At 41.8% G+C, this 17484-nt stretch overlaps 1 protein-coding gene across 1 annotated transcript in view; it reads right to left on the bottom strand.

The window, feature by feature from the left end:
• Positions 1-6033, bottom strand: part of LOC123975099 — an 11452-nt gene extending 5419 nt beyond the window's left edge. Inside the window, exon 1 of the mRNA XM_046056267.1 lies at positions 5867-6033. Coding sequence (XP_045912223.1) covers positions 5867-5918 — 52 coding nt within the window. The 5' untranslated portion in view covers positions 5919-6033. The remainder of the gene's footprint in view (positions 1-5866) is intronic.
• Positions 6034-17484: the final 11451 nt, after the last annotated feature.

Genomic DNA, 17484 nt, shown 5'->3' with positions numbered 1-17484 from the left:
TTTAAAATAAATGACTGCACCAAAGAGAGGGAAATTAAAATAAACGATTAAAATAAATTTTGTTTCACAAGCGAGAAAACCTTCAGCTTCACACAGCCAAGCAACATTCTACCGAACTGCCTGAATACAATAATGTATACATCAAATACATTATTATTATTGCTATTTTACACTTACCGTGCGCACTTAGCGCACTTACACTTAGTTTAATTAGCTGTAAACTCGAGGCACTGGTAGCTTAGCCTTTTGTTCATCACCACTCACTACCAGCCAAGAAAAACCCAACTGGGAGAGGAGCTGGGAGGGGCTGCTGCCTGCCTGTCTGTGTGTGTGCTGCTGCGCCGAGGAGCGCAAGAGAGAGGGAGGGTATCAGAACAATGTGTCATCGCCCGACCTGATATTTTGACTTTTTATTCAATTCCTTGTTTTATTCAATAAACATATATATATATATATATATATATATATATATAGATATAGATATAGATATAGATATATATATATATATATATACACATATATATCTATATAGATATATATATAGATATATATATATATATATGTGTGTGTGTGTGTATATATATATATATGTGTGTGTGTGTGTATATATATGTATATATACACACACACACACACACATATAGTATAGTATTTTTTTTTTATAGTAGTAGTATTATCATGGTATTGTAAAAACGTGCCAAAAAAGATTCAAATGTACTGATACACACACTGAAACCATTTCAGCAAGTTTTATATTGAAAACTACAAATACAAATGCCATTTTGTTTGCATAAAAAATAAAATAACAGCAAATACCTTTTTTAAACGAAGTGTGCATTATCAAGATTTTATATTTTATTTTATATAGGTAATACAATGACGCCGTGGACAATTACATGAAAACATCACCACTCACTACCACTAGAAGACAGTGATAGTAAGTGCAATGACCCCAACAACTGACATAAGCGTTTCTAGATAAGCTGGTTGGTTGACTAAACTGCGTAACGTGTTCTCATGTGCAGTGGACGAACAACATGTAGCGTTTCTACAAAAGCAACACTGAGAGCGGTTTACACGCTGTTAGCATGTCAGACAGACAAACCAAAGCTAAAAGTTAACTCACCCTGTGTTCACTATCAATCAAGTTTCCCTCACAACTCTCATAAAAACTAAAATATGATCGGACTTCAGAGTGACTGAAAAATCTCTGCAGTGTTGTCTTCCGCCGTGTTGTCATTGACCCAAACAAACCCACGGTAGCCTGCTTCTGGGAGACGCTGGACAGTGTTTGCCATGAGATTATAACAGCGCGGTTAACCGTACCCAGTTATCATGGTAATTAAAATATGGACAGTAATAATAAACGTCGGGAATTTTACCATGGTTTACCGTTAAACCGGTAATCATTTATATATATTTTCATACAATATTTTCATCCCTTTCATACAAATATGTTTATATATATATATGTGTGTATATCATTTATTTAAAAGAAAAAGGGCACTTTCTCTGAAGGAAGAAAAAGGGCAGGTGCTCAAGCACCGTTTGATGTCTATGTGCGTAGTGCCTGATTCAGACACAAATGCAAAAAGTTCAAAAATCATTCAAAGTCATTAAATAAAGAATAAAGAGACAACAGAGAATACAGTAATACATAGTCTGGTGGTAACATGACAAAGCCTAAAACATTCTTCAAATTTAAGTCTTTGAAACTTTACGTCTGTGGTCTACATCTGCAGTCTCACAATCTGTCTGGTTCCAGTTGAGAATGAAATGAATTCTGGTTAATCATTGTCTTTATTATTGAATTTACTACACTTTAGGATCAGTGAATATATTAGTACCGTGTGTGTGTATACTTCCTCTGCCATAGAGCCACACATGTTCCTTCATGAACACACACACTGTAGTTTACTCTGACACATCGTCCTGCTGCCCCAAATACTCACTAGAGCGCCACATGTGGATTCAGAATTCCTGAAACTACAGCGATCAGCTGTTTGAGGAAATTACTCAGCGTTTTTATACATGAAACTATATATTTACGTCTTCAGCAGGAACCAATAGGAAGTAAGAAGGCTTGGATTCCCTGTGATAGACTGGTTTAAACCTTGATCACAGCTAGAGAGTCATGTAGCCTGTCAAACGGTAGAGCATTACAACAGTTTATATCGATTTGAATGTTTGATGTGCACAAGTAATGGTTGTGTGAAAGCCAACTAAAAGACCTAGCAGATCTGAGAAGCCATGTAAAGTGTTTCTCCTGATTATACTTACATACTTTTACTTAAGTAACATTTTCAATGCAGTACGTTTACTTGTAAAGGAGAATTTTTACAGTGAGGTATTAGTGCATTTACATGACAAAGTCTATATTTAAGTCTATATCATACAGACAACCAGTGCAGTATTGATCCATTTTAAATATGTAATCGTGGTTCAACTTTAATGTGTTTCATTTCTTTTAAATTCCCCTGCAACCCTGTAAATGTGTTCACATTTTGCACTTTTTTAATTTCAGAATCATAAATAAATAAAATAAAACAATTACATAATTCACTGAAGAGCCAGTTCATGCCCCCAATAATATATATATTTTCTAAAAAATAAAACCTGTCACATCTCTGTCAGTTTATTGATGCTGTGAACACCACAACCCCTGCTATTCAGCTCCGCCGCATTTGGGCGGCGGCACAAGTTTCAGCAGGATGGATTTCAAAGCCTCTGCAAACAGTACTGAAACTATCTGCATCGCTAGATACCACTACGGGTAAATGTGATAATGTTTTTATTTTTATTTGGATTAACCAATGTTTTAAAGAGAACTATATGAAAAGATCTACAGTCCAGAAACGAATTCTGTAATCTAGAGTGTCACTGTGGTAAGAAAAATAACATTGTCAAGTCAAGTTGAGCCACTATGAAAAACTATTTGCTCTTCAAACAAGTAAAAAAGACCTGGCCAGCCTGATATAAGCAATAAAACTTCAGAATTTCAAATTGAAGACTCTTAAATAAAAAAAAATTTAATTACATTTATTGATAAAAATTACTTTATATAACACAAGCTACCTAGACCGTACTCTATAAATATTCTCTCATTGTGCTACAGTTAAGGATGAATTTCAAACCTTGAAATTACAGGAGCATTCTGTAGTTTGGCATGTCAGACTTGTATGGGCTTTGAGAAAATTGCTGTGTTACTTTTGTCCCAAGTTTCATTCGTCCCATCTCTCCCCTGTCTAATTATAAATTCTACAGAACTCCCCAGCATCCCAGTAAGTCAGCACGAACAATACAGGGATCCTGAAACTGAATGGAGGCAACATTCAGATGGCAGGTATCAATTTAAAATCTAAAACTATAACAGAATCGAATGCAGTAAGAATCTCAAGCATTCTGTGTTGCTTTTTGTTTGTCCTGTAGTTCAACTTTACTTATGTCTCATAAGGGACTCATCCCTGCTGAGTCAGCACGCATGCAGGCGTGATTTAGTCTTCCCTCCTCTTTGTGTCTTTATTTGGAGTAGTAATCTCTTTAAATGTGTATGTGGCACCTTTTCACCTCAATTAGAAATGAATTCATTGTAATTCAGTTAGAAACTCCTGGACTTTAATAGCTCCTGTGTTTTAAGTGCGAAGACACAGTGCTACTGGTCAAAGGACAGACACCACACTGCAGTCCACACTGTTTGCAAGTGGAGACTTCTGGGAATACTATCACAAATGACTAGAAGCTGCCTGTTCTATTACAGCTGTATTCTCCAAATATAACAACTTCTTTCTCATAATGTCACTTCATTCTCCAAATCTCAGATTACTGTTATTACTATTATTGTGTCCTAACAGTGGCCATCGGATTGACAGACTATAATTCCGCCTTTTGGTCTCTGTTAAACTTGCGCTAATTTAAGGCAGAATGTGTACCAAATACATTGACTAGACGCTGGCAGACAACATATATTTACATTTTTTGATCAAAACAATTCAAACAATACAGTGGTCGCTGGATATCGGCACGAACACCAACACTACTCTGCATGTCAGAATGTCTTGAGTAGTTGGTATTAGATATTAATTTATAATTAAAGTTAGTTTGAAATCCAGATAGACAGTATAAATATAAAACTATGTATCTAAATATAGGTACATAGTTTTTGCAGTGTAGTTGTGCAGTCTGTCTCATGCTGTAAGGTGGGAAAGCCTGTAGACATGTGGAGTTTGATTCCTGTTAGCGGTGTATTAGTTGTGAATTCAAACAGTAATCTAGATGAGTCTTATTGTCTCACCAGTTTCAATCAAGACGAAAAGCTTTGAAGGAAGTCAATTCTGATGCGTTATAAGCAGATTTAAAAAATCTAATCATTGAAACAAACAAAATTTTTATTCAATATTTGCCTAGTAAATAACGCTTGAGTTAATGATTAGAAATACTAGTTTGAGTATGATAAGAGATCCACGACTTTGAAATATCATTATTTGTGGAACGGTCTCATGGTGACAATCATTCTGCCCTGCCACGATCTTCTGGTAAACAGTAGACTTATGGGCGTTCATTTTACAAAGTAATCTAACTGAAAGGTGCTCTGGCATGTTTGATGTCACGCATCAATGTGAGGCCTTGAAGGACAGAATACCAGAGTTGGCGGACAACTCTTACAATGTGACCTCTGTCTCATTGAAATCAATGAGGGACCTGCTAATGACTGAACAAGTCTTTACCTCTGACCAGGCAAACTACAGGTGTGAAGTCACCATTTCTCTGTTCATAAAAATGATAAAAAAAAAATATTTGTAGGCTTAATCTGGGGAGACTAGTTTATGTAGTTTTTGAATACATGGGCACAAACGAGTAATTCATGATTTTGTGTTGGATACACCTTCTTCAAAGCAGACAGTTTGACCTGTCCGAGCAGACGTAATGAATATATACATTGACTGTTCCATCTTGGTGAGCAAGTTAAGTCATGTCAGTGAGCCACTACACAGTAGCAAGGCATTGGTAGCAGAACACTTAAATGGATGTAGTCCAGTTCCACCTGGTGACTGAGTCCAAATGTGTGCCGTGAGGCAGGTCTCTTTACTGTGGTAGAAGTTATACAGACCAGGCTTTCCCCTTATCGAACCAGCTGAGAGGCCTCTAACTGTCTGAGACGACATCACTGCGTGCATCGTGAAGTTTGAATTGCTAACCTTCACCTTCCTAAATTTTTGCTACCGCATTTCCGGAACTGAGCACTATGTGAATTAAACCCGTATTATATTTGGATGCAGCCAAATATTCTTCAGGTGATTTTACAGCCAAAAGTGAAATTGGTTGGTAGAACTGGGAGCCACACATAAGAAAACATTTTACTACATAATCACCATGAAATGACTTGTAGCTAGCAGCCCTCAGGCTAGCTTGACGCCCTGAACTGGCCATTCAACAGGGGTTTGGCACCAGCTGGTCAAAATATCTCAACCCAGCAGCAGCTTGAAACTGCTGCTAGGTTGAGACATTTTGACTAACTGGGAAAGCTCTCAGCCCACACTGGAAAATGTACAAATGGGCACATGTTTTCCTCATGTTTGTATCATTTATTCATTGCGTATTGGATGTATCAAACTATTTTCTGCTTTGTCTTACATATTGTGCTCTCCTGAGAGTTTTTATCTTAGCAGTAGGCTACTGCTGCTAGTTTTCTACAATTTAATATTGTATGACTTTTCATGGCCTGAACTCAACTTTGTCAGTTGAGTTCAGGCCTAGAAACATCACAGTATATCAGTGGGTTAAGGCTAACATCATACCAAACTAGTTTATTTGCCTGGTTCTTCTATTTTTCAATAGTCTATATCTCCCAGAAAGAATGTGCACTTACCAGCAGTTGTGAGTAAAAGAGCAGAGATGGTCACAACAGTCCTGATATCCATCACAGTAACAATGTGCAGGAAGCAGACGGCCAGGCAAGAGGGGAACGACGACAAATCAGATCAAGACGCCAACAACAGAAAAAGTGATGAGAAAGGAAATGGTGCAGAGGTGTAACATTTTCTCTCTCTCTCTCTCTCGCTCTCCATACAGTGAATCACATCATCCCCGGCCTGCTGCTGCTGCTTGTGCAAAAGTGCAGATTTCCTCCCTTCAAAGCGAGCTGGGTGCAGAGAGGCAGAGAGGGGTGGGGAAAATAAGAAATGATGATAAGAAGGGAGGAAGGAGGAAGAGGTAGGAGGAAGAGGTGAAGGGAAGAGTTAAGTGACTCTAGACTGAATTCACTTTTTTCAACATGTTTGTGAGTCACGAGCCTTGGCTAAGTGAAAGAGTACAGGAGGACACAGGCCAAGGGATGAAACGCAGCGTGCATGATGAAGTGCGTGTTTCTGATTTGGCAAATGAAATAATCAAACTGAAATGAGACTATAACAAACTACTTACAAAATAAATGTTCTTTTGCTCACTTACTACATGTTAGCAGTAGTTAAGGTTGCAGTGGTATTTTCATGTTAGGAAATATGTTAAGTGCTCCTGGTCCTAATTTTGTCAAGTGAGATTGTTTTCAGTGTAAAGTATTTCCAAAAACAATTTTTCCCTTTCACTAATTGGATTATGGTTTGGTTATGCTGTGTATACGGCTTAAAATTCAGTATATGGGCATGGTTGCTGTGTAAGTTTTACAAAGTGGGATTCAAAAGATCATAAGTTGAAGTCCCATCTACTGCAACTACTACTCATTGTGTCATAAGAGGATGATAAAGAGGGGATGCTCAGGAACATCCTGTCATTCACTTTTTATTCCCCCTTCAGTAGCTTTAATCAGAATCAGCTCAGTGTGTGTGCACAAGAATGTGTTGTGAGCTCGTGTAACTTTTGTTAACGAATGGTAGCACAAGTTGGATTCAGTAATCAGTCAGTTACACTGCATTAGCTAACATTAACCAGCATAAACAAGAGTGGGATTCATTGGTTCTAAAATCTACTCATCATATGTCAGAGGAAGCCACAGTAACAGTGTTTCACAGGATCATATATATTGGGCAAATATAGAAAAACCTCCACATTTCACTGTAAAGATCTCTATATGATCCTGTCAGACAGGGTGGAATAAGAGGATTTTAACAAACTACTGTGTTCAAGCTCTTCATTCATTTTATTTATTTTATAAGGAAGAATAAAAAATAAAAAAATCTTTTTTACAAGAGAGACCTGGCCAAGGTAGCAGCCATACATAAACACAACATATTAAAATGCTACATACAATCATGACAAAATTCACCAAAAAAAAAAAAAAAAAAAAAAAAATTCTATTCAAACACAATTGCCTCACTGGAAAAACAACCACATGTCTCCTTCACCACATTCTTTATGACGCTCTTAAATTTATCATTTTATATACACGTTTCTAGTTTTCATATGAGCAGACAATCCAAGTTTCAGATGGAAATATTATACAATATACATTTCCCCCAAATTCAACTGACATGTGTCAGAGCTGTGTGGGTCTGAACGACGTTTGGAATGATTGGCCCAGAGGCATGATGCTACGGAGAGGCCCCTGTGATGATGCTGACATGATTGAAACAAACTTCTCTCACTACTTTTTTTTTATAAGTTCAAGGCTTAGCTCACACATATAGAGTTTTATTATATTCATTTATTTTTATATATTATTATTTTGAATTTATTTTTATTTTAAAAAATGTATAACTGTATTGTTTTTGATTTTCATTTCCTGTTATAGACCTAAACGTTATGTGATCTAAATTGAAATACCTTTACAGTACATACACGCCATTGTTGTAAAAAGTATATGTATTTTTAATAATGCATACAGATTCTCTGGGAGTGTATCTTCTACAGTGTCATAAGACACTGAGTAAGTTTTATTTACGTTTCATCACAACCCCTGGACGTGAGCTGAACCTTGCTATGTCCTACTCACTGTAAAGCTATAATGGGAAACGCTGAAGAACCTAACCTTATATTAGATATATCATTTTTAATCATTAGTTTGTTATATATATTACTAGTTTGTCTTTTTATATATTTTTAGTTAATCTTTTTTTGCCAAATTGGATGGTGACATTGTTTAAGTAATTTTGGCTGCTTCTGTGATCATAAACTGAAAGTCTTTGGGTTCTATTTTCTGACATTTTATGCACCAAATAACTATTATTTTCTAATGTATTTTTTAATAATATATATACGTATATACACATATTTACATATATATGTATAGTGTATTTGTTGTTTAAAAAGAAAATGTATTAAGTATACAATAAAGCTTATATCTTTTTAAATTTTATTCATACACATCACCTGTAATGCAATGGCCTGGTGATATGCGTACATTTGTCTAAAAGAATTGTATTGTCAGGGTTTTTTATTGGAATTCTATTTCAGAATAAATACTTTATTTATACACAGGTGTGTGCAGGTATGCAATATGAACACTGTAATGTGCACTGTAATAAGACGAGTCTATTAGACCCAAGAAACAAACGCTCTTGAAAAAAAGGGTTGAAATGTTGAGGGTCACGTGCACCGATGCAGCAGCACGGTAGAATCTGTTCACCACCTGAAAGCTCTCCACACATTCCACGCTGCTCCTGCTCCCACCGGGACTGATCGCTGTCTCTAACATGCTGCAGCTCGATGAATGAAATGCTCAGTTCCCAGTAATGAACTGAACCATGTCTGCTCACTTATGATAATATAACACCTGCAGCCTCCAAAATGGCCACTCATCAGCGCAGGTTTGCTACCGGGCGTGATATCCAAAAATGGAAAGAAAAGTTTTATTAAAGTCTGGATTTTAATGTGTGTAAGCTAATACTAAACGTACCATGATGCAAAGCTAATACTAAACATACCATGATGCAATGCTGCACGTTGATGAAGTAAGTTTCCAGTATTTACCACTCAGTGTGTAGAACCTTGTGTTTCTGAATTTTAAACACATCATGTCCTGCTTCTGCTACGAGTGAAGATCTTGTCCTGACTCATCTCAGGTTTGACTTCACACAGCGCTCTCTACTCCATCACCTCCATCACTCTCGTTTTCTCTCATCCTCCGCCTCTGGTTTACGGAGCCGTAGAGACGACAAAAGCCCCGCACACTTTCACCTCCTCCTCCTCCTCCTCCTCCTCTCTGCTCTGCACAATCACTTCTCTTGTCAGGAGAGCAGAGCATTTGAATTGACTGAATTTGGGAAATGATGTGTGTGCAGTGACGTTTCTGCTCACAGGAATGACGACAGCAAGCAGCTCATACATCTACAAGACATTAACTGACACATATTCATAACATGGGGGATCTGGACCCCAAAAAGGGGCTGTGAGGTGAATCTATGTGGGCAGTGGGTTTTAATTATTTTTCTGTCCTGTCAACTTTGGGACGGCTGTGGCTCAGGAGGTAGAGCGGGTTGGCCGTTAATCGGAAGGTTCAATCCCTGGCTCCCCCTGGTTGCATGTCGAAGTGTCCTTGGGCAAGATACTGAACCCCGAATTGCCCCTGGCGGCTGTTCCACCAGTGTATGAATGTGTGTGAATGTTAGTTTCCGTTTGAGCACTTAGGCTCAGTGTATGAATGTGTGTGACTGGTGAATGCAGATGTAGTGTAAAAGCGCTTTGAGTGGTCGAAAAGACTAGAAAGGCGCTATACAATCACGGAGCATTTACATTTACATTTAACTTTCTAGTTCCTCCTGTTCAGACCTCCAAAAGATTTATTCTGCTTTGACTGAACTCTTCACGACTTAAGAGTCAGGCATCCTGTGAGGGATGAGGTTGAGCATATGTTACTTTATAGTACAGAGTATAGAAATGTTCTGCTAATAATTTTGCTTTTGCTTCTAGTTTGTAAAGCTTAATATGTGATGGTCTCCCTCAGCCCCCTCTGCTGATAAACTGAAAGTCTTTGGGTTCTATTTTCTGACATTTTATGGGCCAATTGATTACTAAAGAAATTCAGAACAGGGCTCTACAGTGCGACCATTTTCTCGCATATGCCCCTAAAAATAGATGTGTGCAAACCGGAAAAGTCATTTATGAGCAGTGTGCCGCTGCTTATTGTTTACAAACTACAAGCCCTACATCCCACACGCCGCAATGCGCCAATCACAATAGAGTTCCCCTTCGAGGGAACTCGAACTGAGTTGGTGACGACACTATGGGAACGCCTCTGGGCGTGGCAGGGCCGAACTATGAATGAAACTACTCCAATCCTATTGGTGTTACTAGAACGGTAGTGTGTGATGGTGTAACCGGAGGGGGTATATAAGCACGCCGGCACATAGGACACATTAGCTTCTTTCTATTCAGCAGGCACTCTGGCATGTTTGGAAGCTCCATTTTCCTACCTGACATCGAGACGAAGCAGCAGAAGATCATGTCAAAGCGATTCCGACAGTGTGTCTTTCCATGTGAGCGTTTCATCACAGAGAGTGATGCGTATGGATGTGCGTCTCATGCCTGTGGATGTCGCATGCTCAGGCGGCTCTCGAGGGGGCTGCCTGCGACCATTGCGAGGCCCTGCCCCTGAGGGTGCTGAGGTGTCGAGCAGCTCTTTTCCTAGAGGATGGTCTGATGCGCTCCCCCCGTGGCACAGGCCCCGCGGTCGCTGAGGCGTCGCGGCGGCTCCGATCCTGGGGATCACAACGCGAGATTGCTGAGGGTGCCGGAACGGCTAAGGCCTTTTTCCGGTCCTCGTCCGCGGAATCCTCCTCCCCTCGTCCCCGATTGGGAGCCCGTTTCTCGGTTTCTCCCACTCGAGGGGTGAGTCCGGAGAGGCTGACACGATCTGGCTCTGAGGAGCTAGATGTGCTTAGCATCGAGAATGACTTTGGGGAAACGGAACGTCATCAGCCCTCGCCAGGATACGAGGAGTTGTGGTGACGCGGGCTGTGGCCAAGCTGCACATTGATTGGCCACAGGCGGTGCAGCAGCCATCGGTGGGCAGCAAACTAGACGAGCGGTTTCTGCAACACCGAGCGCCAGCTACCTCTCTCCCAACCTCGCCTCATCCCTCCGGACGCTGGCGCTCCCCACCAAGCCATGGCGGATGACATCCGATTTGGTGGGCAAGGCCTACATGGCAGCAGGTCGAGCTGGTGCCAGCGTGCACACGATGGCTGTCTTGCAGGCATACCAGGCCGATCTCCTTCGGGACTGTGACGTAGGGGGAGGTCCTTCTGAGGAGGACCTGACGAAGCTACGTAGAGCGACGGGCTCTCTGCGTGACCAAGGAAACGGCCCGTTCCATCAGCCGATCCATGGCGGCTTTGGAGGCTACGGAGCGCCATCTGTGGCTCAACCTATCAGGCATCCAGGGGAAGGAGAGGGCTTTTCTCCTGGATGCGCCCCTCTCGCCTTCTGGCCTGTTTGGCGAAGCAGTGGATGCTGTCGTCAACAGGTTCCAGCACGCCAAAACTCAGGGAGAGGCGTTTGAACGATTTCTCCCCCGCCGGTCAGACTCCAGGACCGAAGGGCGGCAGCCGGAACACGAACCGTGCTTCACCGGCGAGCCTTCCCTGGCGGTCCTCCGCTTCAGGGCGCCACCGGGGATTCCCGCGGGACACCGGCCACCAGCCCCGAGGGGCCAGGTGTTGGGACAGGAAGTCCGCTCTCTGCTGAAGAAAGGGGCCATAGAACTAATTTCCCTGCTGGTCAGAGAAGCCAGCTTCTACAGCCGATACTTCCTGATTCCCAAGAAGGATGGAGGATTACGTCCGATTGTGGATCTGCGGTCCCTGAACCAATCTCTGAGGAGATTCAGGTTCAGGATGCTTACCATCCCAGCCATCATCAGTCACATCCAATCCGAGGATTGGTTTGTCACGATAGATCTGCAAGACACTTATTTCCACATCTGTGGTCCCAGCAGAGACTGCTGTCCCTCAGAGCAATGTACATCCCTGGGACCCAGAATCAAGGAGCAGACCTGCTGTTGAGAGGTCAATGCTGACCATTCAAAGGAAAGAGCCCATGGTGTCTTTTGTGTACGATCTTCTGCATCTGATATGGAAGACGTATTACTTCAGCAGAAAATCCAAATGAGAGCTCTATGGCCTCGGACAAGAGCTCAGTGTGGATATTTGCACACCATCTAGCGTCAAGGGAACTTGCTGGATCCCCCATGTCAACAGAGTTTTCCTGTGGCACAGATAAGACAAGGACCTTGCCACTGACGAAGGCCAGTACTTGTTCTGCACCACACGGAGCACCTGGCTGTAGCATCAACAACAGCGGAAGTTTAAGGATGGGCAAAGAAGATCAGTTTAACACAGTAAGTAAAAAATAGGTTCAAGCCCAAATCTACTTTTAGAATCAAGTAATTTACAGGTGGCTAAGGAATACAATTTTAACCAACACCTTTATTGTATTATGCCATTTTCTCTCAGATATGTTTGAGGAGCTATCCTCACTTAGCCTCACTCTGCAAAGGAATGACCTGATCCTCCCTCATGCCACATCAGAACTGAGGAAGACAGTGACCAGACTGGAAGCAATTAAGTTCAGGGCAAAGGCAGGAGGCATGCTGGAGAAGATCCAGACCATGCTTGCTCAGCAGCAGGGTGATGAGCACAGAATCCAGGTGTGTTAGGATGAGAGTTAGGATATAAAAGAAGACAGTGTGAGAATCAGTGTACTCCTAGTGTTGAATAATTCCTTGTTGTTTCTTAAGTTGACATAAATTGACATGTTTGTTCACTTTGTTGGTTTGCTGTAGTTTATCTAAAACTCACCGTGCTGTACAAGTGCTGTATTACTCAGAAGTGTTTGTAGTGTAGCCATTGGGAGAATGACTGTGGTCTCGCTGGGTAAAGGTGTTGACCACTGCTGTTATTCTTTCAATGTAAGGTTTGACTACTAAGTGTTTAACAAGTGTTTACCAACTAGTATTTTATTCTTATATTCTGTGTGTTATTCATGAACCTGTGCCTTTTCAATGTGTCAACATGAGCAGAACAGCTGCTCAGGCAGCGCAGGCAAAACCTAGCCAACCGTAACATACACAGTGGTAGTAAGGCACCTGCAGCAAGTCACGTACGCCAGGCCTGAGATCATGGCAAACTGTGGCCAAGAATGAGATCATGACACATTGTGATTAATGGCGCCTGGTACTGCAAGGTACGGACAGGTACTGCATGAAACCAAGCTTTGCACTGCAGAATCCAAACTTTGTATGAGACATGGCACACTCATGGTTGGCATTTTTTAATCATGTTATTCCTTATTGAATCATGTTATGCATTTATCAAGTATGTTATTCCTTATTAATTCTTTTAAAGTCTTTGAGTTTTAATGGTGTCAAAATATGCCTGTATAACTTTTAAAAAATACGGTGAAGCAGAAGTTGAATCATATTGGTGAATTTCTAGTCCAGTAATGTCAAAAATATAAAGAAGGATAAATTGTAACAATAATTATGCTAAATAACAGCTGAAAAGTAATTTTGATATTAGTGAAAGAGTTAAATTGGTAAAACAGTACGTAAAAACGGCCACTAGATGGCAGCAGAGGATAAGAAATTCACCAACGGAGGGGCGTGGTCAGTGAACACTGTAGGTGGAGTTAAGGTGTAATGCCCACTGGGAAGGTGGAGTTTAAGGTGAATATAAGGTGATGTTCGCTGACCACCAGCTCAGTTCCATCCTGAGACCTGCAGGGATGTTACTCGGGTTTACTTGTCCTTTATTGGAATAAACTCTTTTTGCACCGAATTTTATTGAGTTCAATATGTTGGTTAGGGTAGGGACCAGGCCTTCCACTGGCCCGGCCTGTCCTTATTTCCGACCCGACACTAGCACAATAAAAATGTTTGAGGATAAGGAGGGAAATGCAGTGCAGTATTTGTTAGACAGACAAACTGCCAGGCAATACATTTTGTGTGTGTGTGTGTGTGTGTGTGTGTGTGTTTGTGTGTGCGCGTGTGCGTGTGTGTGTGTTATTTCTGTTAAAGGGAATAACATGGAAGGGAAATCTGAACGGCTTCCCAGACCTCACCAATCCCCAGCTGAAGCTGCACATGGAGGCAGCCATCACAATCGCCGTGGATAATCTCAAAGCCAGGTTTGGTGGTTTGATTCCACTGGGGTCTGGACGCCCTCACCCAGTGGAATCTTTCAGAGTTTTAAACCCCGACTCATGGCCAGAAGACCAGGCCAGCCTTCTCATCTTTGGTGATGATAGTGTGACAGACCTGGTAAGGCATTTCAAAGAGCCACTGGAGAGGTAAGAATGCCATGTGAGAGAGAATGTTAATGTTTGCATATTTGCAAACTCACTTGCTCTGTTCAATCCTGCAGATCAGGTGCAACATGGCTGCCATCCAGGTGAGTGGCAGGTGCTGAAAATCCTGGTCAGCCACAATTTCAAGGACAAATCCTACAGTAGCCTGTGGGAAACCATGTTGACAAAGGACCCCTACAGGCACGATTACAAGGTAGGCCAATATTTCTGAGTGTTTATGTATGGTATCCTTCTATAGTTGATTTAGATAAGTTAATCGTAAGAATTTATATTAAATGGAAAGATATCATCTTCCTAGAATATACTGGAGTTGGTGGAGCTTATGCTGGTGCTGCCCATTTCAGCTGCCCAGTATGAGCAAGGCTTCTCTATCGAGGACTTTGATCCCACTCCTGCTGTGGACCGTTAGCTGACCTCTAAGCGTGCCAGATGACCAACATACAAAAGCAGCTGGACAGCCGATATCCTTTGCGTAGACATGGATGCTGAACAGCTATAGTTTGTTTTACGCTTATTGATGCTCAGTAATTGTAACACTCAATCTGTGTTCCAACTGTGCAATGTGTTTGCAGAACAGATGCAGCTAAGCGGCACCAAAGTTAAGAACAAGTGTCATTATGTGTAGATTTCTAATGTTAATGTTAATATGTAAATATGTAGCGGCATCCCACATCAGACTGTTGAGATTTTGTAGCATATAACTGACTGTGCAGAATTCTGTGCAAGGGCAGTCATATAGACTGTTTTTATGTAATGCCTGTAAGAACACAGAAGTGCTGGATTGATGATGTGCTAAGAGGCAGAGTGGTACACATTTCACATTTCTTCTTGGTTTCATAACTTTTCTCTTTAAGGAGAGAAAACACAACTCAGGAAGAACCAAACATTTAGTTTACTATCAGTACTTTATAATTTTCTTACACGTCAATGTTGCATCTGTTACAAAAGCATTACAACAAATAATTTATTTAACTTACATGGTTACTGGAATGTTAAACTGTAAAATTTTGCTGTATCGCTATTATACAACTATAAGGGTTTTCCTACTGTTAAACTTCCATCAGGATTAGTTTGCAAGCAAGTTAAAGACTTGTAGCATTTCTGCTGGCAGGTGATCTATTTCCACAGTTTGTGAGATGCACAAAAATTTAAAGGACTGTACAGGGTATCATTTCAGGCTGTCATTTTTTTAAATTTTCAGAATCAGAAGGAGCTTTATTGCCAAGGAGGAATTTGCTGTGGTGATGAAGTGCTACACGTAGACAAACATACAGTCAACATAAATAAATGTAGAAATATATAAATATGGAATAGAAGAACAACATTTCAGATATATACATGTGCATTATTCTGGGTCTGTGCCATGCAGAAGTAACGCAACGGAAGAGAATATTGTGTACATATAAGGGAGGTCATGTTCAGCTGCCACTTGAGGTCCTGGGAGATGATGGTGCCCAGGAAGTCCACAGTGGTGACCGAGGAGTCACACAGGATGATGGGGGAGGGTGGGGCTGTGCTCTTCCTGAAGTCCACAACCATCTCCACGGTCTTCTGAGCGTTGAGCTCCAGACTGTTCTGGCTGCACCAGGTCACCAGATTGTCGATCTCCCACCTGTAGACAGACTCATCCCCACCTGAGATGAGCCCAATGAGGGTGGTGTCATCCGCAAACGTCAGGAGCTTGACAGACTGGTGACTGGAGGTGCAGCTGTTGGTGTACAGGGAGAAGAGAAGGGGGGAAAGAACGCAACCTTGAGGGGATCCGGTGGTCCTGCAATCAGAGACATGTTTTCCCAGCTTCACGTGCTGCTTCCTGTCTGTCAGGAAGTCAGTTATCCACCTGCAGGTGGAGTCAGGCACGTTCAGCTGAGAGAGTTTGTCCTGCAGCAGGGCCGGGATGATGGTGTTAAAAGCAGAGCTGAAATCCACAAACAGGATCCTGGTGTAGGTTCCTGGGGAGTCCAGGTGCTGGAGGATGTAGTGAAGGGCCATGTCTACTGCATTGTCTACAGACCAGTTTGCTCTGTAGGGGGTCCAGGAGAGGGTCTGTGATGGATTTTAGGTGGGACAACACAAGGCGTTCAAAGGACTTCATAACCACAGAGGTCAGGTCGACGGGTCTGTATTCGTTTAGTCCTGTGGTCCTTGGTTTCTTGGGGACAGGGATGATGGTGGAGGCTTTGGTGGTGGACTGAGGCTGAAGCTGAGCGGAGGAGTCACGGGGGATGGTGTCCGATTGACTCTCAAAGTGGCAGTAGAACTGGTTCAGCTCATTTGCCAGGTGAGAATCATTTATGGAGTGGAGGACTTTGGGTTTATAGTTTGTGATCTGTCTGAACCCCCTCCAGACAGAAGTGGCGTTGTTTGCAGAGAACTGGTTCTTTAGTCTCTCTGCGTACAGTCGTTTAGCTTCTTGCCCCTCCTTGCTAAACCTGTACTTTAACGCCCTGCACCTGGCCCTGTCACCACTCCTAAATGCCTCCTTTTCCAACCTTAGCTGCCTGAGTTTAGCTGTAAACCAGGGTTTGTCATTGTTATAACTCACCCTGGTCCATGTTGGAATGCAGCTGTCCTCACAGAAGCTGATGTAGGACGTCACAGCCTCTGTAAACTCATCCAGACTGCTGGTAGCATTCTTGAAAACATCCGAGTCAGTGCAGTCCAAACATGCCTGGAGGTCCTCAACAGCTTCACTAGTCCACTTATTTGATGTCGTCACTACAGGTTTACAGAGCTTTAGTTTTTGCCTGTAGTCCCTTCTGGTGAAGACGCACGAGCGACCTGGCTCTTTTTCCTCTCCTGCGGCGCTTCACAGCGCGAACGACAGCGAAAGAACCCTTCACCAAAATGCCCAATAATTCTTCTGATGACGCGAGAAAAGTGGGAATTAAATCCGTTGGAGTTGTTCCCCTGATGTTCATGAGCTCCTCCCTGGTGAAAGAGCACCGGGAATCACAGCCGAAAACTAAATTAACACACAAAAACTGAACAAAACAATGCGCACCTTAAACCTAAAACAAAATAAAGCGCACCTAACACCGAGGCAGCTATACTCAGCACCATCCTGTGTTCCTGGCGTTCATCTCAGGAATTGCTGTATTTTAATGTATAGGGGAGAGTGGGGTAAAGTGAAACATTTCTTTACATTTGCTCCCCTCTAAGTGAGCTAAAATAATATATCAGTAAAATTTACACATTTCCCATTAATTCAGGATGTTTCCTAGCAATGGAAATTATCAGAATGCATTC

The sequence above is a fragment of the Micropterus dolomieu genome, linkage group LG01, assembly GCF_021292245.1.
Source record: "Micropterus dolomieu isolate WLL.071019.BEF.003 ecotype Adirondacks linkage group LG01, ASM2129224v1, whole genome shotgun sequence".
NCBI classification, from domain to species: Eukaryota; Metazoa; Chordata; class Actinopteri; order Centrarchiformes; family Centrarchidae; genus Micropterus; species Micropterus dolomieu.
This window is presented reverse-complemented; position numbering and strand designations above follow the sequence as displayed.